At 42.7% G+C, this 25,405-nt stretch overlaps 1 protein-coding gene across 3 annotated transcripts in view; it reads right to left on the bottom strand.

Moving 5' to 3' along the window:
• Positions 1–25,405, bottom strand: part of SUMF1 (sulfatase modifying factor 1) — a 107,253-nt gene that overhangs the window by 32,137 nt on the left and 49,711 nt on the right. For 2 of the 3 annotated variants that reach the window (XM_082637415.1, XM_082637417.1), the window contains 4 exons: positions 19,540–19,622; positions 17,391–17,513; positions 16,516–16,630; positions 9,390–9,506 (listed from right to left, as the gene is read on the bottom strand). In XM_082637415.1, coding sequence (XP_082493541.1) covers positions 9,390–9,506; positions 16,516–16,630; positions 17,391–17,513; positions 19,540–19,622 — 438 coding nt within the window. The remainder of the gene's footprint in view (positions 1–9,389; positions 9,507–16,515; positions 16,631–17,390; positions 17,514–19,539; positions 19,623–25,405) is intronic. The other variant, XM_082637416.1, reaches the window with a different exon arrangement.

The raw sequence follows: 25,405 nt of genomic DNA, 5'->3' as shown, positions 1-25,405 counted from the left end.
AAAAGAGAGCTCAGAAAAGCCCTTTTACTGAGCACGCCAAATGAGGAAAGCAAGTCACAAGTCACTCTCCAAAGCCCCTAGTTGGTTAGCTCACAGAAATTCCTGAAACAGCTCGACTGTGCCCATAAGAAGAAAAATACACTGCGGCAAAACCAAAAGAAAGAAACATACACACACCCCTCTCACTGCTTTTACTTTTACTTTCACCGTGAGTATGGAAAAGGCAAGGCGCTTCAGGACTGAGGGGCAAGCAGAGGGCAGCTGTGGCTTCGGGCTTTACTTCAAGAAACTGAAGGCAGCAGGGAAATAAAGGAATGAAAACCCTTTCTCTGCTTACCATGAACTCCTCACGAGGCCATGCCATGTCCTTCCTGTGTCTGGATGCCAAGGACCTGGCGCACAACTGCTACCATCCTTTCTAAGGGCACCTCCTCAGAGAAGGTTTCACGGCTCCAACCAGCAGAGAAAAGAGCTCAGGGAAGCCGTACCTCAACCACATCAGCAGCAAATCTCACCGCAGCACATCGTGATGTATCTGATCAAGACCCACCCTCTCCCTGGACTATGCGCTCCCTAACAGCCGGCCCGTCTCGTCTCATGCATCTTTGCATCCCCGAGAGCCGATACGGCCCCATAACACAGATAAGTCCTCAGGAAATGCGGCCTGACCCCAGGGCTGACCTCTGCCTTGAGCCTTGTCCCATTCACGTGGTATCACTGACAAAACCACAGCCAAATTGGTTGATTGTAAGAAGCTGGAAGGGAAAACCACTACCATAAATGACACAGCTGATAGTCACAATGAGGTCTGTAAGCAGTCTCTGAAGGTTGAAACCCATTAAAAAAAAATGGAATTTGATGGACAGAAGAGATAGGCTCCTCATTACATTTCAAAACACAGCTACATGGGGCTGCCCTGGTGGCACAGTGGTTAAGAATCCGCCTGCCAATGCAGGGAACACGGGTTCAAGCCCTGGTCCGGGAAGATCCCACGTGCCGCAGAGCAACTAAGCCCGTGCACCACAGCTACTGAGCCTGCGCTCTAGAGCCCACGAGCCACAACTACTGAGCCTGCACTCTAGAGCCCACGTGCCACAACTACTGAAGCCCATGCGCCTAGAGCCTGTGCTCTGCAACAAGAGAAACCACCACAGCGAGAAGCCTGCACACTGCAATGAAGAGTAGCCCCCGCTCTCCACAACTAGAGAAAGCCCATACGCAGTAATGAAGACCCAAAGCAGCCAAAAAAAAAAGAATAAATAAAATAAATCAATTTTTTAAAAAAACAGCTACATAACATAAAGAAAAGATTCAAAAAAGTTTGAAAACTAGTTTAAAAAATAAATGCATAGGGCTTCCCTGGTGGCGCAGTGGTTGAGAGTCCGCCTGCCAATGCAGGGGACATGGGTTCATGCTCCGGTCCGGGAAGATCCCACATGCCTCAGAGCAGCTAGGCCTGTGAGCCATGGCCACTGAGCCTGCACGTCCGGAGCCTGTGTCCACACACAACAGGAGAGGCCACAATAGTAAGAGGCCCGCGTACCGCAAAAAAAAGCATAAAACACAGCTGCATAACAACAATATTTAGGGAGACCCAGCCTAAAATCAATATGCTGGGGAAGAAAGGGAAGTCTTATTTGGCTACTACAAGCTGCTCCTCCTGTTGCTGCTGCTACGACTACACATAGTAGTGAGAGGACTCAGCAGTGGAGGACAGAACCGGTCACGTTGAAAACGGAAGCTGCCACGTATTGTATGCTTGCTATTTGCCAAACATTGTGCTAAGTGGCTACAAACACTCTCTCAGTTCCTCACAACGACTCTATGAAGTAGGAATCTACATCCCCCTTTACGAAAGAAGCAAACCTAAGTCCCAGAGTCGTTAAGTGACTTGCCCAGGGTCACACACCTGGTAAACCACAGTGACAGTAATAAAATCCAAACCTGGCTCTACTGAATTCCACTGGCTCAACCTTTAACTCCTACCACAATTTGAGACCTGATGACACACAAGGAGGAAAAAGGACAGCCCCACTATTATTTGCATCTATCAGGGAACATCTAGAATGCTGTGTACATTTCCAGATGCCCATTTAGAAAATGGGACTTTTTTAACCACTCATATTATTCAGAGGAACGTAACCTGGGTTGCCCTGGATTGGAAACCAAGTTATTCAAGGTGCAGCTGAAAGAATGGGGATGTTTATCAAGAAAGAGAAAGACGAGGGGGCACAGGCTATGACTCTCTTCAGGTATCTGAAAAGTTTTCATGCACAAGACAGAAGCTGTGTTCTGTATTCCACCAGCTGCAGAAGGAGGACCTGTGAGCTGAAACTCCGGGGATGGAATATTTGGTTGTCCATGGGAGAACATCAAACAATGAGAGCATCTGATAACACAACTAGATGCCCCAGACCTTAGGGTGTTCTTGGCCCCAGGAAGTTTGAAGCTCAAGGCTGCAGGACCATAGCTGCCATGGGTACCAAAGAAAGGGTTCCTGCAGGGGTAGAAGCTGGAAGCTTTCACTTCCCTCCAAGATCCACTGATCCTCCAAACTAAGAGAGGAGGCCACAGTACATGTGGGTGTCCCACTCTATTGGAACAGGAAGAGTCCAGAGATGTAACATGAGATTGTGAAGGTAATAGTATTGTGAATAGCAGTTTTACCACCTTCCAAATAGCAACTGGAATTAGCATTCACTCTTTTCAAGCAAGAAGCATGTGTTTGGATAATGTGTTTGAAAATGTGTTTACAGGATCTAAATATCTGAGCCATATACATTCAAGCTTATTCCTTCTGTTTTTCAACAGTTTTTTTGGTTATTGTTGTTGAATGATCAACCTTGCTCCAGAACCACGAAGAACAGTAGCAATGGGTAAACATTAGCTTTTCCTCCAGAATGATTTTCATCTTTCACTAGGGAGAAGAAGATAAAATTCTTTTCATAAGCATGGCCTCTAGAGACTGATGATTTTTGATTGCCCTGCTTTCCCTTTGGGATTTATTAAATATAATTTACAACCATAGTAATTTATTATCAAGTTTAAATCAACTTCCTTAACACTTTCATGCCTTTTTCATTTTTTTTTTTTTTTTTTTTTTGCGGTATGCGGGCCTCTCCCGTTGCGGAACACAGGCTCCGGACGTGCAGGCTCAGCGGCCATGACTCACGGGCCCAGCCGCTCCGCGGCATGTGGGATCTTCCCGGACCGGGGCACGAACCCCTGCCCCCTGCATCGGCAGGCGGACGTTCAACCACTGCGCCATCAGGGAAGCCCCGCCTTTTTCATTTTGAATACCAGGTCACTTCTACATCAAACTGATTTATTCTAAACTGTCCTCATTGAAAACACGTGAATGACGGCCTTACGGCAGATAAAAATCCTCAGTGAACTCCTTCTCCTAGCACATCCTGGGTATGCCTGCTCCACTGATTAGGCTGCCGATGGGGCAGTTGATGGGTGGGGCAATCTCAACTAACGATGATGTGATATTTACTGTTTCTTGCCCAGCTGAGACAAGGACAGGCTCACGCCATAGGCAGAGGAGGGCTAGGAGACAGGCTAAGCAGGGGTCTAACATTTTTTTTAAGTTTGTTTATTTATTTTTATTTTTTTGGCTGCGTTGGGTCTTTGTTGCTGTGCACAGGCTTTTCTCTAGCTGCGGAGAGCAGGGGCTACTCTTTGTTGCGGTGTGCGGGCTTCTGATTGGGTGGTTTCTCTTGTTGCAGAGCTCGGGCTCTAGGCACGTGGGCTTCAGTAGTTGTGGCACTTGGGCTCAGTAGTTGTGGCTCGCGGGCTCTAGAGCGCAGGCTCAGTAGTTGTGGCACATGGGCTTAGTTGCTCCGCGGCATGTGGGATCGTCCTGGACCAGGGCTTGAACCCGTGTCCCCTGCATCAGCAGGCGGATTCTTAACCACTGCACCACCAGGGAAGCCCCAGGGGTCTAACATTTTTGATGTACAAAATTCATTGATCCATGTAGTGGTGGAAGGCCAGAGGACGGGTTATTGGGAAGAAGAACAACCAAATGGGGAGTTTAGAGCAGGGGTCCGCAACCCCTGGGGCACAGACCGATACCGGTCCGCAGCCTGTTAGGAACCGGGCTGCACAGCAGGAGGTGAGCGGCAGGCCAGAGAGCGAAGCTTCATCTGCGACTCCCCATCGCTCGCGTCACCGCCTGAACCATCCCCCACCCCGTCTGTGGAAAAACTGTCTTCCACAAAACTGGTCCCTGGTGCCAAAAAGGACGGGGACCGCTGGTTTAGAGGATGGGCAAGCGCAAGTCCAAGCCCCAAGTCCAGTCACCCAATGGCAAAAGCAGGACTGGCCATTAGGCACCTGCCAGCACCTCAGGTCAGAGGGTTGGCATGTGCCCTGTGAGATGGGCAAGGGCTCAGATGTGTGTCCTTCAAAACGAGCAGAGTGCAAACTGCAAACCATAGCTGGCACACAAGGAGGGCTTACAGCCTCCTGGTCAATTCCAAGCCACAACAACGCAGACTTGCAAAACAGAACACACTTCCCAAAATGTCTAGACCTCTACAATCTAACTGAACAATCAAACTCCACGTTGACAAAAACAAAACAAACAGAATCTCTGGCTAACAGAATGTGGCAAGCAGCAGGGATTCATTCAGAGGAGGAATACTTTTGAGAAAACTTTATTCCCATTGGACTTTAATGGGCCATGAAGTGAGATTTTCATTGTAAGGATGACTATGTGATATGCTAACAAAAGATAAGGATAGGAGGAATAATAAGCATTCATTATTTATAAACATCATTTTCTCCCCCTCTGCTTCCAAAGGCCAACATTCCTCATTAATTCTGCTGAACAGAAGCATACAATATCCCAATTAGATACCCCAAAATAATTTAAACAAAAAGAGTAAACCACCACCACAATAGTACTTTTGGGGTATAAAGTAGTTTTACATACAACATTATCAAATCTAACTTCCCAACAATTTCATGAGATAGGTATAGTTTTTCCCAATTTGTAGATAAGGAAACAAGATATATTCTAAGTTTAGAGAGATTCCTTTACTATTAAGTGGCAGAGCTATAATCCAAGTTACTTTGACTAATTCTAAGACTAGAATTCTTTCTCTTAGAAAAAAAAAGCTGCCTGAATGAAACTGTGTACCTCTAAGAGTGGGAAAGATATTATAGATCACTCCATCCTTTCACATCATCAGCAAACAAGTCAGCATGATACCAGGGTAGTACGAGTGAGGATGCACGTGTGGGAAATCAGGATGCTATATAAGCTCTACATAGTCTTTTATTGAAAGCACCACACACTGCCACAGATTAATAAGGGTCTCCGGGTTAGGTAACTGAAAAGGAAAAAAACCACAAATCATCTTTTATTGTTATAATTATTGGGTGAAAAAAAACAGTAGTATTAACAGCCACACTCTGGATTGTGTCTGTGTGGGAAGAGGTGATGCCACCCTAAGCAGTTCCAGAAAACACACACACGCATGCATGCACACTCCCAAGAACCTTCTACCAGGTAAGACCAAACTGACCCTCACTCCATATGGCCAAATAGCTCAGCCTCTCCTAGGATTGTGTGTACAAAGCACAGAAGATGCTCCCACCACCTGCTTGTGCCATAAATGACTACCCAATAAAATAAACACTAATGATTAACATTTGCTCCCTGGAAGTCACTGAACAAGAAAAAGATAATCCCTGAATAGCCTCTACATACAGAGCACTGACTTTTCCTAAGCTCTCCAAAGGAGATTTAAAATGATTTGCCATTCTGATTGTCTTGGAACTAAAATATACACGACACTGAAGAGGTCAGTTCCTGGGTTGAAATGTCTACTAATCATATGGGTATTTTGCTCCAAAGCTTTTCCTGAAAATATCTGTTTTTAACTAGCCTTTGCTGGAGTATGAACAGTATGAACAGTAACCTGGAGTATGAACAGTAACCAAACTCGCTTGATTCTAGGTATCTGGAATTGGCTTTATTATAGGACCAGTTATTATCTACCAGGTTCTCTGCTAGGCACTGGAGATACACAGGCCATCAGGGAAGAAAGGCAAATAAATTAAGATCTCAAAGAGGGGACTTCCCTGGTGGCGCAGTGGTTAAGAATCCGCCTGCCAATGCAGGCGACACGGGTTCGAACACTGGTCCGGGAAGATCCCACATGCCGCGGAGCAACTAAGCCCGTGCGCCACAACTACTGAGGCTGCGTTCTAGAGTCCGCGAGCCATAACTACCAAGCCTGTGTGCCACAACGACTGAAGCCCACACACCTAGCGCCCGTGCTCCACAACAAGAGAAGCCACCACAATGAAAAGCCCGCGCACTGCAAAGAATAGTAGCCCCTGCTCCCCGCAGCTAGAGAAAGCCCACGCACAACGATGAAGACCCAACACAGCCAAAATAAATAAATAATTTTTTTAAAAAAAGACCTCAAAGACAATTGGAAGTTTAAATAGATCAGATGAGAATTATCAGGGCTGTGAGGAATTGCAGGGCTCAAACCCCAGAGAGAAGGGAAGCTCAGAGATGAGCCTATTTTCCCAGAGGTCTATTGATTCCAATGGCAGCAGCTATAATGCTGAGAAGCTGAAAAGAACTTTGCATAGACTTATAGGCCAAGGAAGAAAAACCTAGAGCTCGGCACCCTACAAGGAAAAAAGTCATGGAAAACCCCTAGACTGTTCATTGGCACCCTGAAGAACTATACCCAACTAGCCCTCACAGGGACTGAAGCCCAGCTTCAAATCATCTCAATTCCTGATTGGAATAAGCTAATATGAAATAGAAGTTTCCAGAAGCAAAGGTAAGTCCACTCTAGAGAAAGACTCCACTATCCAGATCTCAAATAATCACCACAGTTTTTCTTAAACAAGGTCTGGTACTCAATTAAAAATAGCAAGGCATGTGAGAAAACAAGATGTGACCAAAATTCAAGAACAACAGAAGCAGATCAACAGGGTGGCCAGATATGAGAGCTGTCAGATACAGACTTTAATATATGATGACTAAATGCAAACTAGTATATCTCCAATGGATAAACAAGGTCCTACTGTAGAGCACAGGGAACTATATTCCATATCCTGTGATAAACCATAATGGAAATGAATATGAAAAAGAATGTGTATATTTATGTGAAACTGAATCACTTTGCTGTACAGTAGAAATTAACACAACACTGTAAATCAACTGTACTTCAACAAAATAAATTTTAATATACATATACGATGACTAAAAAACCACAGTGAGATAGCACTATACACTGACCAGAATAGCTTAAATTAAAAATCCTGACAAATATCAAGCATTGACTAGTTTTTGTTCTTGTTCTTTAGCTAAAAGAAATATAGTAAATACAATATACTATCAATATACGTTAAATCAAAATGGTCGATATAATAGTTATCTGTTATGCTATTTTCTGTACTTGTCTGAATTTTTGTAACATTTCATAATTAAATGTTGAAAGAAGAAGAAAAAGCCGTGGCCATTGAGAGATCAGCAAGGGCTAAATTATCTTAGCCTTCAGAAGTCACGTTCAAGAGTTGGTACTTTATTTTAAACAGAGGAGTGACAGCATTAAGCGTGTCCTCTATAAAGATCATTACAGTTGCAGGAGAGCAGAAAGAGTGCCGGCAGGGAGCCCAGCTGGGAAGCTGATGCTGTAATGCAGATGAGAGACAGGCAGTGGCTCTACAAATGAAGCAGAGTTGTGAAGATTTGAATGAAAGAGTCTGAGCTTGCAAGGGAGTTGGGATTTAGTTCTCAAAACTGTTGAATTTTATCCCAGTCAAATAAGGAAGCAAATGAGGCCTCTGTGACAGAGAGAAACCTACAAGGAGAATGATTTATAGACCAAAGACAACATCTGAGATAGAGCCCGGGACTGGGGAAAACAAGAAAAATATGGATTTTTCTGTAAATCCTTAGAAGAGACAAAAGCAATTATAAAACTGAAACTAATAAGCACTCAGCTCAACAACAGATGGTCCAAGAGATACATTCACAACTTGCCAGTATTTTGAAGCCTCGTGCACCCCCTTCCAAACATGCAGATGCTTTAATCTGAGGGGAAAAAAACTTCTATTTCTGATTCTGACAGCAAACGCCAAGTCACATATTGCCAGTAGAGAATGGTGTTTCCCAACCACAAACCCACTGAGAACTTCACAACCTTATTCTCATTTTGGAGAGATGCGTTGTCTTTGACCACTACTTCCACCAGCCCTGCCAGAAAGTACAAGGAAAACAAGGAGGAAATGACACTTTCCGAAAAACTCAACTTTTTCATCTGCCCCCAAGAAAATAGATTTCTGTCTCGAGATTATTCATGAGCAATCCACGTGTTATTCTGTGAAGAAAAATCAAGCATATCAAACAAATTTATCCCCATATTCTGAAAAATGGCCCGAGGCACAGAGTCTGACAATTTCTTCAATTACTCTGCGCTGTTCACTCTACTGAGAAGAGATCGAAGAATTAATTTTCTTTATCACTACCTTTTGTGCCTTTTCAAGAGGTTAAGGTTTAAAATTAAACATATTAAGTTCCCCGTCTAGCTAGTTTTGGTATAAATATACATTCTTGGATCTGACCTATGAATGTCTAGTTTGCTAGAGATAGGATTTTTAAATGGTATTTTCCCCCCAATCTGTTTACACAAGAAATATTCAGACATGTTCTTTTTAAAGGAAGTACTTCCCACCCACATGCCCCGTTTTTGTAGCGTCTCAATTTTTGTATATTCTGCTGGGAGAGCTTGGTTTTAGAGGCAGAGGAGTCCACCAACTGCAGTCAACATTCCTCCCATGCCAGAAAAAGTAAAACTTAAACATGGTTGTCTCAATTCCCAAGGTTTATGATGCACTGAACTGCCATACTGTGGAGTTCAGCAAATAATCATGAAATGACTCAACTTCCTGATTCAACATTCACCCAGAAAACATCCTTTCTCATTTTCTGCAAACAACGCTCTTCAATCAAAATTTCAACCAATGAAAACTGAGGCAATTAGCTGGATGATAAATACCATCTACCAGATCTCACTAGTTATTAATAAACATTAATAAATCTTGCATACTTATTTATATATCTCACTTTGATCACATTTATGAGGCCAAAATAATTTCTAAAGTTACAGACAGATTCCCTCAAATCATTATCACCATCGCAATCCAGCAGCATATAAAATGTCCATAGACATGTCTACACAATGCTTTAAGGTTAAAATAAGAGACAAGTGCTTAATATCCCTTTGGGGAAACTCCAAGATTAATGTCAATAGAAAATAAATACCCGAAACACATGAAATTGCTGCCACAGACTGCCCAGGGGATGGATGTAACCTTTTCACAATACATACTCTGAGACTGATACTCACTGGATTAATAATCGTGTCTTCAACAGAATGGTGAATGGTCCACCAGTCTGAAGTCCACTCCCAGGCATTCCCTACTATATTGTATAAGCCGTAACCATTGGGAGGAAAGGCGTCAACCTAAAAATTAAAAAAGGGGGGAAATGTTGTCAAAGTACTCATCTTGTCTAGAAAACCTCTTTGGTATACAAATGTACAAAGAACTCTTACTTTAAAGTATGAATATTAATTCTCATTCCAACAGTGAAAATACAATCTGGCCAATGTAGAAACAAAGAAAGATATTCTTCAGCTTTGAGCTCTCAAAGGGAGTTTAGAAACCTAAGAAGAGTTTACATTACATGGTAGGAAAGTCAATGAAATTATTCCTAATAGAGAGACTAGTACTGGTCATAAGTCAAATCTGTATCTGACTGGGGAGTGAGGGGTAAATGATCTTTAGAACTTCAAAAGCATAACAGAAACACCATATTAGACCTGGTATCAGTCTTGTCATCAGAGCTGAACTCTGCTGGCCATGATGTCTTTTTTAGCACTGAGAGACCCTAAGCCAATTCTGTCCTCTCCACCAGCCCCCTCCAACTCACCAGCTTATCTTTACGCCTCAGTCATTATCATCACAACACTGAGGGAACTTGTTTTTATAAAGAAAATGCGAATTCATTACCAAGCGTATCTGTAATACACAGAGGGTTTGCAATCTCTGGCACGTGGAAGTATGAGGTAAGCTGCACAGGCTCTTCAGCAAGTAGTTTGATCACATTTCAAAGGCAGATCAGACAGTCTGCCACATGATACTGTTACAGACATGGTACCAAAGTGCAACACTTGTGTAAGAAGGAGGGTGGGGAGGAGGAGAGAAAACTCTTTGACCGAATAGTAAATATGTACTGAACAGTTTTGCTATTTTAGGGACGCAAAATTTTTCCTAACATATTGTAATAGAAATTCTCATACATGAAGACAACTTTTATTTTTTAAATGAAAAAAATATTAAGTTATCTTTGGGGTTCTTTTTTAAAAATCTTTTTTTAAATCCATGTTTTTTTCCCAATTAATGAGGTGGAACTAAAAGGAATACCATTCACTTCTACTTGGCTTCAGAAGGTTTTAGATTGACACGTAAATATGGAAGCATCTCATACCTGGGCAATTCAGAGCACTTCAAAGTTATGAAGCTACTCCAGAAAAAAAACTTAATCCAGGCGAGGTGGAAAGCCGAAAATGTTTACCACTCTGCTTCCTTACTCAGCATTCATTATGGAAACAGTGGTACCTATTCATGGCTTCATTCAGTAATTCCATGCGTGTCGAATGAAAGCAGGAAGGGTTTGATGGCATAGACATGAACGAGCTTTAATGAGGGAGAAAGGAGGAGGATAGCAAAAATAAAAAATCCAATCCTGAAAGGCAGGGTGGGATGAGTAAGGTAAGATAATGAAAGAAAAGGTGCAGGAACTCCCAACAGGGAGAGATTTCGGGCTGAAGGTGAACCCTCCTCAACAAAGGTAGAAGTGCCTTGTGGGAATTGAGGTCAGAGTTCAAAAGACAGAGAGACAGTAAAGGAGGAAAGGCCAGAGGATACACTGTCCTTTCAAGAATTTGGAGATGATCAGGAACAGCAAGACAGAATAACAGCTGGAAAGAGAAGGAAGGAAAAGGAGAAAATAGGGCTTCCCTGGTGGCACAGTGGTTGACAGTCCACCTGCCGATGCAGGGGACGCGGGTTCGTGCCCCGGTCTGGTAAGATCCCACGTGCCGCGGAGCGGCTGGGCCCGTGAGCCGTGGCCACTGAGCCTGCGCGTCCAGAGCCTGTGCTCCGCAACGGGAGAGGCCACAACAGTGAGAGGCCTGTGTACCGCAAAAAAAAAAGGAGAAAATAAGTTGTTTCAGGGAAAGAAGGTAAGGAGCAAGGGATGCGAGAGCAAGTGAGATGGAATGAATGTTCTGGAAGAAGGAATCATTTCTCAGGCTCAGAAAGCAGACAAGTGGAGGGGCTCTCAGGTCAGTCAGCCTGAGGTCTCCTTTATGTACCAACACGCAGCAACCACTGGGCAAGCAAGTTAGCCTGTCTGGAGCGGTTAAACCATAAGATGAAGAAATAAGAGCATCTACTCAAAGGTTTGAGGGGTTTTCCCTATTTAAACAATATGACGTTTAAGTGAGCTAAAATCAGAAGGTCACCACCCCCAAAATTACCACATGGGAGTATAAAAATTTTAAATGCTCATGGGTAAATTAATCATACCAACCAAAGCTTCCTTCCAGAAAGCTCAGAAGAAGACAAATGTACATGAGAAATACTTCAAACATGTTTATTTTCAGGTGAATGAGCTGATAGGCATGAATACCAAAACATACTAACAACTGTACAACAGAGGCCTAACCAAATACAAATCCAATTCTTCAAATTCCCTGTGGTCAGAATAGTCTGCTCAGTTTACAACCAGAGTGAAAATAATAAAATACATAAAATAGCAGAGGAGGGAGCTATTTTACTGTAGTCCATCCTATCATTAAAGTTCAATTCCTGCTCTCAACTGACCAGGGCCTGTGGACACAACAAGGCAGCTAAGGAGGACTTGAGATAATTCTCTGGGTAAACGGTCCCAATTTAAAGGTACAGATCTCGTCAAGTCTCATTCCAAACACAGGTGGAAGTGGCCTCTCTATAACTTGCGGCTTTTTTTCTCTGCAGGTCCTGTTTCTCAAATTGGTTATTTGCGGGCTCCTGGTAACTGTTCTAATTTTTTTTTTTTTTTTTTGCGGTACACAGGCCTCTCACTGTTGTGGCCTCTCCCGTTGCGGAGCACAGGCTTCGGACGCGCAGGCTCAGCGGCCATGGCTCACGGGCCCAGCCACTCCACAGCATGTGGGATCTTCCCGGACCGTGGCACGAACCCATGTCCCCTGCATCGGCAGGCGGACTCTCAACCACTGTGCCACCAGGGAAGCCCTAACTGTTCTAATTTTGTCTTAGGAACTTCCATGGCAACTTCTTCAGGTAAGTTCTATTGAATATACTCCAAGCAGACATCTGTTGAACCCACAGTTAAATGTTCCAACTCTAAATATCTGTAGAGTATCCTTATTTCATATGGAAACGGGTGTTTTCTGAAAAGGTGCACTGACTTGAGAATAAATGACTATTTTCCTTGGAGGCTCATGTGCTTAAATAATGATAAGAAATTCTGTAGCCATTAAGTGCTGTAAAATATTCATAACTGTCCAATACAGCTTCTCATGGCCTTTTATGAAAACTGGCAGACACTAATATAACTTGTGTGGTCCATCAGAAGCCCATGCCATAGGCTTCAAGGCTAAAGGGCAGTGGCCCTACTTCACACAGACTCCCATTGAAGAGGGACATCCAGGCTGCCGAGGCCTTTCTCAAACCACGTGATGGCCACTGTCCTCCTTCTGCACCAACTATCATCTTTCCTGGGGTGTCATGAGCAACCTCATCAGGCACCTTATTCTGTTCATCCTGCAGCACTGTTCTGCCGACAAAAGGTGGCCCATGAAATACTGGCTGGGCTTCTTACCAGCAAACGGTTGAGAACAGGTTGAGATAGTTTAGACCCCAAGGTCTCTAATCACTCATTTTACTGACTAAAACTATGCACCCATGAGAGCACAAGCGATCTTGAAGGAAACTTGAGAAGAACCAACTTCCAGATGGCCTGATTAGTTCCCGCTGGTTTGTGTTGGTACCTTTATCATATACCTAACTCATACATATAGAATTTTAGAAGCACACACATATGCACTCATGTGCCTATTTAAGGGCAGCATATTCTCATGCAACTTTTTTTTTTACATTAACTCTGCAAAAAAAAAAAACTATATTGCTTTAACTATATGGCTCAAAATATTTTTAAAGTTCTGATAGGTCAAGTGTCTCCTCACCCTTCATCTTTTCCAATGTCTCGGTCTTTCTCACTTGTTTATTATTTCAGTTGAAATTCTGGAATCATATGGTCATGTTCCAAATAACATATGTGTGCTACATTCATAAATAAATTTTGGAAGAATTATATTCATGTGAAACAAAAATACAAATATTTTAAAAATGACAACTGTTTGAAAGATTGTTGAAAGAAAACTGTGAAAAGGACTATACTACCCAAAGCAATCTACAGATTCAATGCAATCCCTATCAAACTACCAATGGCATTTTTGACAGAACTAGAACAAAAAATCTCACAATTTACATGGAAACACAGAAGACCCCGAATAGCCAAAGCAATCTTGAGAAAGAAAAATGGAGCTGGAGGAATCGGGCTCCCGGACTTCAGACTATACTACAAAGCTACAGTAATCAAGACAGTATGGTACTGGCACAAAACCAGAAATATAGATCAATGGAACAGGATAGAAAGCCCAGAGATACACCCATGCACATATGGTCACCTTATTTTTGATAAAGGAGGTAAGAATATACAATGGAGAAAAGACAGCCTCTTCAATAAGTGGTACTGAGAAAACTGGACAGCTACATGTAAAAGAATGAAATTAGAACACTCCCTAACATCATACACAAAAATAAACTCAAAATGGATTAAAGACCTAAATGTAAGGCCAGACACTATAAAACTCTTAGAGGAAAACACAGGCAGAACACTCCATGACATAAATCACAGCAAGCTCTTTTTTGACCCACCTCCTAGAGAAATGGAAATAAAAACAAAAATAAACAAATGGAACCTAATGAAACTTCAAAGCTTTTGCACAGCAAAGGAAAACATAAACAAGAAGAAAAGACAACCCTCAGAGTGGGAGAAAATATTTGCAAATGAAGCAACTGACAAAGGATTAATCTCCAAAATTGACAAGCAGCTCATGCAGCTCAATATCAAAAAACCAAACAACCCAATCCAAAAATGGGCAGAAGACCTAAATAGACATTTCTCCAAAGAAGATATACAGATTGCTAACAAACACATGAAAGGATGCTCAACATCACTAATCATTAGAGAAATGCAAATCAAAACTACAGTGAGGTATCACCTCACACCAGTCAGAATGGCCATCATCAAAAAGTCTACAAACAATAAATGCCGGAGAGGATGTGGAAAAAAGCGAACCCTCTTGCACTGTTGGTGGGAATGTAAATGATATAGCCACAACGGAGAACAGTTTGGAGGTTCCTTAAAAAACTAAAAATAGAACTACCATATGACCTAGCAATCCCACTACTGGGCATATACCCTCAGAAACTCATAATTCAAAAAGAGTCATGTACCACATGTTCAATGCAGCTCTATTTCCAATAGCCAAGACATGGAAGCAATCTAAGTGTCTATCGACAGATGAACGGATAAAGAAGATGTGGCACATATATACAATGGAATATTACTCAGCCATAAAAGGGAACAAAATTGAGTTATTTGTAGTGAGGTGGATGGACCTAGAGTCTGTCATACAGAGTGAAGTAAGTCAGAAAGAGAAGAACAAATACCGTATGCTAACAGATATATATGGAATCTAAAAAATAAAAAAAAAATGGTTCTGAAGAACTGAGGGGCAGTACCGGAATCAAGACGCAGACGTAGAGAATGGATGTGAGGACATGCGGAGGGGGAAGGGTAAGCTGGGATGAAGTGAGAGGGTGACATGGACATATATATACTACCAAATGTAAAATAGATAGCTAGTGGGAAGCAGCCACATAGCACAGGGAGATCAGCTCAGTGCTTTGTGTCCACCTAGAGGGGTGGGATAGGGAGGGTAGGAGGGAGATGCAAGAGGGAGGTGATATGGGGATATATGTAAATGTATAGCTGATTCACTATGTTATAAAGCAGAAACTAACACACCATTGTAAAGCAATTATACTCCAATAAAGATGTTAAAAAAAAGAGAAAACGAAATGCTTTTAACATTGCTTCATTAATGTATGGTTTTGCTGACAAAAGAGCAGAAAGAACGGAACACTCATGGAGGGAAACATGCGATACGCAGTCTGGAAAAGAGTTTCGTTATATATCTGAAACCCTTATCAAGAAAGTTTTCTAGTCTTTGACTCATTAATTGCACTGTTAGGAATCTATCTTTTAAAAAATCATCAGACTAATAAGGACCTACTCTATAGCACAGAGAACTCTTCTCAATACTCTGTAATGACCTACATGGAAAAGGAATCTAAAAGAGTGGATATATATATATGTATAATTGATTCACTCTGCTGTACAGGAGAAACTAACACAACATTGTAAATCAACTATATTCCAATAATAATGTTTTAAAAAATCATCAGAGATACAACTTAATTTCTATGCATAAGATGTTCATTGTTGTTCAGCAGAAAAACAGATATAATGTAAATTTGCAAAAATAAGAGGTAAATAAATTAGGGTTCATTCAAATGACAAGTTATCCAGCTACTAAAAGACATGTATTTGTGAAAAACTGCTAATGACAGATAAAACGTTGCTGATATTACACAGGGAAAAACAGTAGGATTTTAAATATCATAGTATGACCCAAAAGCAATATGTAAATAATATATAGGCACATATACACCAGAAACATTTATGCTGGCATCTATGGTAGTTAAGAGCATGGCCTTTGAAAACAAACCGACCTGGTTCAAATCCCAGCTGTGCTGCTTTCCAGCTGTGTAACCTTGGACAAGTTAGTTAACCTCTGTGTGCCTCAGAGTGCTCACCTGGAAAATGGGGATAACAGTACCTACCTTACAGAGCTGAACAGACATTAAATGAGATAGTTCATGCAAATGGCTCAGCAACATGCCTGGCACTCTGCAAGCGCTCACTAACTACTAGCCATTAGGAGCATCATTAACACAGGAGACGAATGGGAGGAAATGCACCTAAACGTTAACAGGGGTTACCTATCTCTGGGTGGTAGGATTCCAGATCCTTTCAATTTTCTCCTCTGTACACTTCTTGTTTTTTCAAAGTTTCCACAACAAATATTATGGAATCAGAAAGAAAAAGGTGTTACAGAAAAAGAACGTCTGGTTAATTATTTGCTACGTGCGGTGGTGGACGGAGGCAGGAGGGGGCAGCACATGGGGCAGAGAGTGAGCGGCACTTTCACTCATTGCTGGCGGTTTCTCGGTGCACTGCAGCCGCCGCCATCTGTCACAAGCCTCGCTACTCACAGGCGCAGTCCCTCGAAAGCCGTCCTCTCCGGTGTTGGTCACAGGAAACTCGCCCTGCCAAATGTTGGCATAATGTTGGCCCTTCGGCTGCAGTTTGTTGCCCCAGGGGAAGAGTCTGTCAGAAGAGACACAGGCATCAGCCTGTCAAATAGACACAGGCTTCTGGACGAAAGTCAAGAGGAGGAAGGCAGTGAAAGAGAGAACATTGCTTGCTTGTTCCGAGTGAGCTATTTAAAAAAAAAAAAAAAAATACATAAAGCTTTTAATCAGGATTTTTTTTTTTAACTTCCGCACAACCAGTTCATGTCAAGTTCACAACAACCTTGGTCTCTCCCGAGGACTCAGGAGGCCTGAAATAAATCACAGAACTAAAAGAAGGGCTTATAGGAGGCTGGGAAAGCAGACATCATCCTGGACTTATATGGAAGCATGATCAGGCAACATCACACCGCACTTTTTTATAAAGTCTTCGTTATTTTAAGGAGCCTTTCCTAGAAGATGTGACCCAAACATGAGTTTTCTGTCTCATGGCTCTGGAAGCAAAGATATATTGCTGCTTCAGGAGATGCCTAAAATAAGAAAATCCAAAAAGCAAGGCAGCCTGCCAGGAGGCTCTAAGGAGGACTATGTGACACGGGGACGGGGGCTCAATTGCCGTAGCCCACCTCACCGCACACATGGCTTTGGGAGACTGTCAGGGGGTGGCGACCCCTGCATCCATGTTTCCTAAGTAACTTCACGGGCGGGAAGAAAGCCCAGTAGGAGTAAGCTGCAATCTGGCTGTGGTTTTAAATCAACTGTCCAGCCAAAGTAAGTTCCGTAGATTCAGAAAAAGGTCCACATACTGTTAGGCAAAGATGAGACCCTCCAAGTACCTATTTCGCAGGCCTCCTCGACAGCTGTACTCCCACTCGGCTTCCGTGGGCAACCGCTTCCCGGCCCATGTACAGTAGGCGACAGCGTCGTTCCAGGAGACGTGAAGAACCGGGTGATCTGGCCTGGGGAACAGCGAGAGCAGAGTGAGCAGGGCAGGAACCAGGACAGGAACAGGAACAGGAACAGGAACCGGCAGGACCAGCTTCAGCAAAGTGCCCATCAGCACCTTCACCTCAATCTGTGATGCTGAGGTGGGCCTGGTCCCCAAATCAAGCCCCAGCTGGGCCACATCTGTCACCCTCTACCATGGGTTTCTGACACCTCAGGCTCCCAAAGAGGTTATGATACCCCTTGGAACAAGACTCAAAACATTTCTTCACTTTGCAGGCAGGCCTGGACCCCCAGAGAATCTCACTTGGTGCAGTGGGTGTGGAGACGCACCAGCCAGATCCCCCTATGAGGAAGGAATGATTTTCCAGCTGCTGGGCATGGCATCAGCAGAAGCTACCAGCTCTCGGCTCCTTCAGGAGAGCTGCAAAGAGCCGTCTCACAGCCAGCAATGACCAACCATGGCAGGGGCATAAAGGCGCAGCTGTGTGAGTTCACCATAGCTAAATCCTATGGGTCATTTATACCCCAGAGCCCCAGGGACTGGGTGGGACGTCCTGGACCTGCACTGTAGTCTTGGCTTCTCCCTCTGCCCAATCCTGTTTCCTCCCCATTCCTTCCACAGGTGTGGATCCCCTTATATAAACATTCTGCACACCAAGCTCTATCTCATCATCCATTTCCGGAGAATCCAATCTGTGATACTTGGCCTTAAACTTTGTGTCTTTCTGCTACAGATGAGTCAGCTATATGTGCCTCACTCTAGCAAGTGAGGAATCTAGCAAATTCCAAGTAAGTCTTTATTTTTTCTAAAGGTATAGAGGGGTAGGGAAGGTTAGGGGGAAAGTTGGAGAGTAAGGGGATAAACATATTTACCCAGCACCAGATAACTTTAATTCCCTGCTCACTCTTTCTCAGGTGGACTCTGCATTCCTAGGCTATTTCTTAAGCATCTTTGAATTCCCTACAGTAATTACACCACGACTTTCACTTATTCTTTACAAGCATTTATTGAGCACCTATTACATGCCAGTCACTGTTTTCAGCACTGATATTAAGACACGCACTTTTCTCAGAGAAGGACTCACTCAGTGGATATAATACAGTCCACTCTGAGTTTTCCTTCTACCCTTCGCTTTTTCTTCTATTAAATTCAGGAAAGAAGATAACAATTGGGACCTAAAAGGCCATCAACCTGAGGTACCCAAGAATCCACCTCATGGTCTATTTCTACCACAGAGGCTACCACCTCAGGCTTTGAAAGATTTCTGACGTTTTCAGGGGGCTATATCCCTAAAGCTGAACTTCATGTACTTCCAGCTTCCTAACAATGAGGTCAATAACCAGGAATTTTGTCAAAAATAGAAGCTCGAAAATCCCATCTGAAAAACTGGGTTAGGAGAACAGTTTTCTTGGGCTGTTGAGATGCTGAGTCCTGACCCAAACCTTTCTGCGTCTTCAGGGCTTAAAGTGCTATCCATTTTTGCTTGAGATAATTATTTCTTTGCCACCCTGGAGACTTGCTGACCGACTTGCAGCTCTGTGGTTTTTCGGTCAGACGGTGGCTTCAAAGTATGTCAGTCCAGGACTGGAGATAACATGAGTCCTAAACCCAAGGCCTGAGCTTCTAGAGTGGCCACCTGGCAGGACACCACCACTTATCTGTAAGACAGATGGTCTCCTTCCTCACAATGACCCACTCATGAGGGAGAGCAAACAGACAAGCTGTAAAGGTTAAACATGTCGTGAGATTTGTAATAGGCCTGTCAAAGGGGGAAAAAAATCTCCAAGAGGGAACCCTCTGACAGGCCAAATGAGGGAGGAGGAAGGCCACTTATTAAGAGCTCTCTGTGAGCTAGGTGCTATGTTTGGGTCTGTACATACAGTATTTGCTGCCATCCTATTTTCCTACCGACCAAGTGAGTAGAGTTTGTCATACTCACTCTTTTATAGAAGATGGCCACTGAGTTTCTTTTCAACAGCATAGGAACCTATTTTGGAATGAAACATGTCATCTGGGGAAAGACCCACCAGCCTCACCTGTGCAGGACAGTAGAGTCGGGCCCTTCTGGGTGTCTCCAGTTAGCGCCTTTAACAGGTAACCACCAGGGAGCAGCTGCCACCTCAAAGCAACCCAGAATAAGCTGAGGTTAGTTATGATGCCTCTAGAAAAACACTGACTCAGTCTGTGCAGAAAAAAATATCTCTTAAGGTCTTCAACTTCCAGTTGACTTACCAAATAACTTTACCAGAATATCAAAAATAAAGATTTATATGTAACTAAATCTAACAAATAAGCATTATCTCGGGAATTCTCTGGCGGTCTACTGGTTAGGACTTGATGTTTCACTGCTGTGGTCCAGGTTCAATCCCTGGTTGGGGAACTAAGATCCAGCAAGCCACATGTTGTGGCCAAAAAAAAAAAAAAGCATTATCTCACACCATAAAGCACCACAGTGATTAAATAAATATGTATCTAAATGGTGTGTGTCTCCAAGAATTTTAAAAGACACACTGCTAGCTAACCCTCTATAATCTCTAACAAGTGAGACAGGTAGTACTGCTCCTATTTAAAAGATGGCAAAACAGCATTAATCTTACAGTTAAGTGCCGGGCTGAAGGTCAACCAAGGTAGTCAGAGACCAAGCTGAAGCATAGCATGAAGAGCTGGACTGTGTTTTCAAAAGACCCTGGTTAATATCCAGCCCAACATTAGTTGTATGGCTCTGGGCAAGTTCACTGCTTGCCTGGCCCCAGAGTCCTCATCTGTGAAATGGGAGCAGGCCCGCCTGCCTCACCTACCTCAGACTCAGAGGAGGCTGCATTAGATAGGACTGGGAAGTGCTCAGCCCAGATCCTGTTCCCAGAACTGTAACTCCTACTTTACAGTTCTGTTAACCCAAATTCCAACATCAAGGGGCCCTCATTTAGTGACTGATTGAGAACTTGGCTTTGGAGTCAGGCAAAATGAGATGTGACTCATGGCTCTGCCACTCCCAGGGTGACCCCTGGCAACCTAATCAACCTCACCACACCCGTTTTCTCATTTGTAGATGAAAACAGTAACAATGCCTACCTCAGGGGTTATTACAAGGAGGAAACAGAACATACACACAGGGCTTAGGGCTATGCCTAGCACTTAGCAAGCACTCAGTAAAGGGAACCAGTCTCAACCATGGGCCTCATGACAGTCAGGAAGAGAGTTACAAAAAAATTACCATCATCAATGATGATAATACTAAGTAAAGAAGTTTGCAAATGTTTCTTCTAATATAAACCAGAGCAGACTCAAGGTTATCCCCATGACAATGTTACTCTCAATCCTCTGCGTCCTGATGAGCCAGCCTGGGTGGAAGAGAAGGGGGAATGTGTTCCTGCTAACAATTACAGCAATCACTGAAAACACCAAACCCTGTCTTGTTCTCTTTTCACATCAGCGCAATCAAAACATTCATGGTATTCCAATCACAATTTGATGGAAAAAGCCAAATTCTTTTATATTTCAACGAAAGACACATTGTGTCCTTAAAGGACACTCCTGCAAAGTGTTTTATGTTTCAGAGAGCAGGAGAGGTGAAAGGCATGGCTTCTTCCTATTTCTCCTGTGGCACTGCGGAATCTTTAATGGGGAGATGTTCTCGCTGACTACTCTGCTTGATGTTTAGGTGCCAGTGACAGGTAACTCATTCCATGTCAAGGGAAGACCTGCAGAGAAAGCCCAGGTCATCCCACTCTTACATTCCAGTATCTTTACATCACTCACCCACCTCTACCCCACCCCCAACACTAAGGCCACCAGAAGGTTCTATTTCTCAAATAAAAAATAAAAAAATTTGGGCTTCCCTGGTGGCGCAGTGGTTGAGAGTCCGCCTGCCGATGCAGGAGACATGGGTTCGTGCCCCCGTCTGGGAAGATCCCACATGCCACAGAGTGGCTAGGCCCGTGAGCCATGGCCACTGAGCCTGCGCGTCCTGAGCCTGTGCTCCGCAACGGGAGAGGCCACAGCAGTGAGAGGCCCGCGTACCGCAAAAAATAAATAAATAAATAAAAATAAAAAATAAAAAAATTTTTAAAAAGGAGAAGAAGAAGAATAAAGAAAAACAAACAGGAAAAATGTTAACCTTTGTTAAATCTGGGTGGTAGGAACTAGAATGCCTATTTTTCTTATACCCTATTGTGTTTTGAAATATTTCATCATTAGCAATTTTTTTAACATCTTTATTGGAGTATAATTGCTTTACAATGGTGTGTTACTTTCTGCTGTATAACAAAGTGAATCAGATATACGTATACATATATCCCCATATCCCCTCCTTCTTGTGTCTCCCTCCCACCCTCCCTATCCCACCCCTCTAAGTAGACACAAAGCACTGAGCTGATCTCCCTGTGCTATGCGGCTGCTTCCCACTAGATATATATTTTACATTTGGTACTGTATATATGTCCATGCCACTCTCTCACTTCATCCCAGCTTACCCTTTCCCCTCCCCATGTCCTCAAGTCCATTAGCAATTTTTTTAATGGATTTATTTATCTATTCTATTACTGATGGGCATTTGGGTAGCTTCCAGTTTGGGCTACTATGAATGGTAGTACTTCTGTGAACATTCTTGAAAGCTCATGACTTAGTAAATATGCATAAGCATTTCTGCTGATTGCACACTGTGGAGTGGAACTGCTGGATCTCAGGGTAGACACAGGCGCAGCTTTAGTAAAGACAGCCGAACACAAGCCTTAATGGCAGAAGTCCTCCACGGCTCCCGACCTTCTTCAACGGGGAACTTCCATGGAGTTGGCTTGTGTGCGGTAGACCCAGGGTAGCTGCTCCAGTGGCCTCTGAGTCCATTCCCTTTCCCTCTCCTCTTCCCCTTAACGCACTCTGGTTGCAAATATTTACTGAGCACCTACTATCTGCCGGGAGCTGAGCGTAATTCCTAAAGGGGATCTTCAACTCCCAGAATCCTCTGAGTATGACTTAAGACAGTTGGTATATTGAGAGTTTTTCAATTATTTATTGCACATATTTATCTTACATGGGTAACTGCACAAAGCAGAATACAAAGTGTGAACCTAGGCATTTTATTTTCTTCCAAAAGTATCTACAAAACTCTAATTGGCGGGTCCGGGTACCACCTTCACACATCAGTTCTATAGCTCCTACTCAGCTTCCTCCCCGTCATATACACACACTTGCCTCTCCTTCTAGATATCTGCTTTTCATTTCTCCCACTATCAAGCTTGCCTGAAATCTTTCACATTTCTTAGCAACCCATCGAAAACAGACCACCTCAGCACTATTGACTTATTAGACCACATAATTCCTTGTTGGAGGGGTGCTGTCCCGTGCATTGTAGGATGCTCAGCCGCATCGCAGACCCCCCCCCACTAGATGCCAGTAGCATCCTACCCGCAATCCAACTATGACAATCAAAACTGTACCCATATTCACCAAGCCCCAAACAAGACAAAGCTACGGGTCCTATAAGGGAACCTAACGGCATCGCCACCTGTCAGAAAGACTGTAAGTCCCCATTGTAATGGTCAGATGCAGAGTCAGGAACCATTTCCACATAGGACACATGAAGAAGGAAAGGGAAGTAATCAAAGTCACCCACAGCAGAAGACTGAGCTCAGAGGTAGTACATCATTCATCATAGCCAAGTTGTCCTGGGAAAGCCATGTTTTCTGGCCACACTGATGGCAAATCCCATCAAGGGTCACCAGGTGCCTTCTTCCAAATATCACTGTTAACTCCATGTTTTTATTTATTTATTTATTTATTTATTTATTAGCATCTTTGAGTATAATTGCTTTACAATGGTGTGTTTAGTTTCTGCTTTATAACAAAGTGAATCAGCTATACATATACATATACCCCTATATCTCCTCCCTTGAGTCTCCCTCCCACCCTCCCTATCCCACCACTAGGAGGTCACAAAGCACCGAGCTGATCTCCCAGTGCTATGTGGCTGCTTCCCACTAGCTATCCATTTTACATTTGGTAGTGTATAATGTCCATGCCACTCTCTCACTTCGCCCCAGCTTACCCTTTCCCCTCCCCCTGTCCTCAAGTCCATTCTCTACATTTGTGTCTTTATTCCTGTCCTACCCCTAGGTTCTTCAGAACCATGTTTTTTTTAGATTGCAAATACACGTGTTAGCATATGGTATTTGTTTTTCTCTTTCTGACTTACTTCACTCTGTATGACAGACTCTAGGTCCATCCACCTCACTACAAATAACTCAATTTCGTTTCTTTTTATGGCTGAGTAATATTCCATTGTGTATATGGGCCACATCTTCTTTATCCATTCATCTATTGTTGGACACTTAGATTGCTTCCATATCCTGGCTATTGTAAATAGAGCTGCTATGAACACTGTGGTACATGACACATTGAATTATGGTTTTCTGAGGGTATATGCCCAGTAGTGGAATTGCTAGGTCATATGGTAGTTCTATTTTTAGTTTTTTAAGGAACCTCCATACTGTTCTCCATAGTGGCTGTATCAATTTACATTCCCACTAACAGTGCAAGAGGGTTCCCTTTTCTCCACACCCTCTCTGGCATTTACTGTTTGTAGATTTTTTGATGATGGCCATTCTGACTGGTGTGAGGTGATACCTCACTGTAGTTTTGATTTGCATTTCTCTAATGATTAGTGATGTTGAGCATCCTTTCATGTGTTTGTTAGCAATCTGTATATCTTCTTTGGAGAAATGTCTATTTAGGTCTTCTGCCCATTTTTGGATTGGGTTGTTTGTTTTTTTGATATGGAGCTACATAAGCTGCTTGTCAATTTTGGAGATTAATCCTTTGTCAGTTGCTTCACTTGCAAATATTTTCTCCCATTCTGAGGGTTGTTTTTTCTCCTTGTTTATGTTTTCCTTTGCTGTGCAAAAGCAGGTAGGATTGTATTGCTATAAACTTCCCTCTTAGAACTGCCTTTGCTGCATCCCATAGGTTTTGGGACATCATGTTTTCATTGTCATTTGTTTCTAGGTATTTTTTGATTTCCTCTTTGATTTCTTCAGTGATCTCTTGGTTATTAAGTAGTGTATTGTTTAGCCTCCATGTGTTTGTATTTTTTACAGATTTTTTTTCCTGTAATTGATATCTAGTCTCATAGTGTTGTGGTTGGAAAAGATACTTGATATAACTTCAATTTTCTTAAATTTACCAAGGCTTAATTTGTGACCCAAGATATGATCTATCCTGGAGCATGTTCCATGAACACTTGAGAAGAAAGTGTGTTCTGTTGTTTTTGGATGGAATGTCCTATAAATATCAATTAAGTCCATCTTGTTTAATGTATCATTTAAAGCTTGTGTTTCCTTATTTATGTTCATTTTGGATGAACTGTCCATTGGTGAAAGTGGAGTGTTAAAGTCCCCTACTATGATTGTATTACTGTTGATATCCCCTTTTATGGCTGTTAGTATTTGCCTTATGTATTGAGGTGCTCCTATGTTGGGTGCATAAATATTTATAGTTGTTATATCCTCTTCTTGGACTGATCCCTTGATCATTATATAGTGTCCTTCTTTGTCTCTTGTAATAGTCTTTATTTTAAAGTCTATTTTGTCTGATATGAGAATTGTTACTCCAGCTTTCTTTTGATTTCCATTTGCATGGAATATCTTTTTCCATCCCCTCACTTTCAGTCTGTATGTGTCCCTAGGTCTAAAGTGGGTCTCTTGTAGACAGCATATATATGGGTTTTGTTTCTGTATCCATCCAGCCAGTCTATGTCTTTTGCTTGGAGCATTTAATCCATTTACATTTAAGGTAGTTATCGACATATATGTTCCTATGACCATTTTCTTAATTGTTTTCCATTTGTTATTTAGGTGTTTTTCCTTCTCTAGTGTTTCCTGCCTAGAGAAGTTCCCTTAGCATTTGTTG

This window comes from Mesoplodon mirus (genome assembly GCF_964341445.2).
Source record: "Mesoplodon mirus genome assembly, chromosome: 12".
NCBI classification, from domain to species: Eukaryota; Metazoa; Chordata; class Mammalia; order Artiodactyla; family Ziphiidae; genus Mesoplodon; species Mesoplodon mirus.
This window is presented reverse-complemented; position numbering and strand designations above follow the sequence as displayed.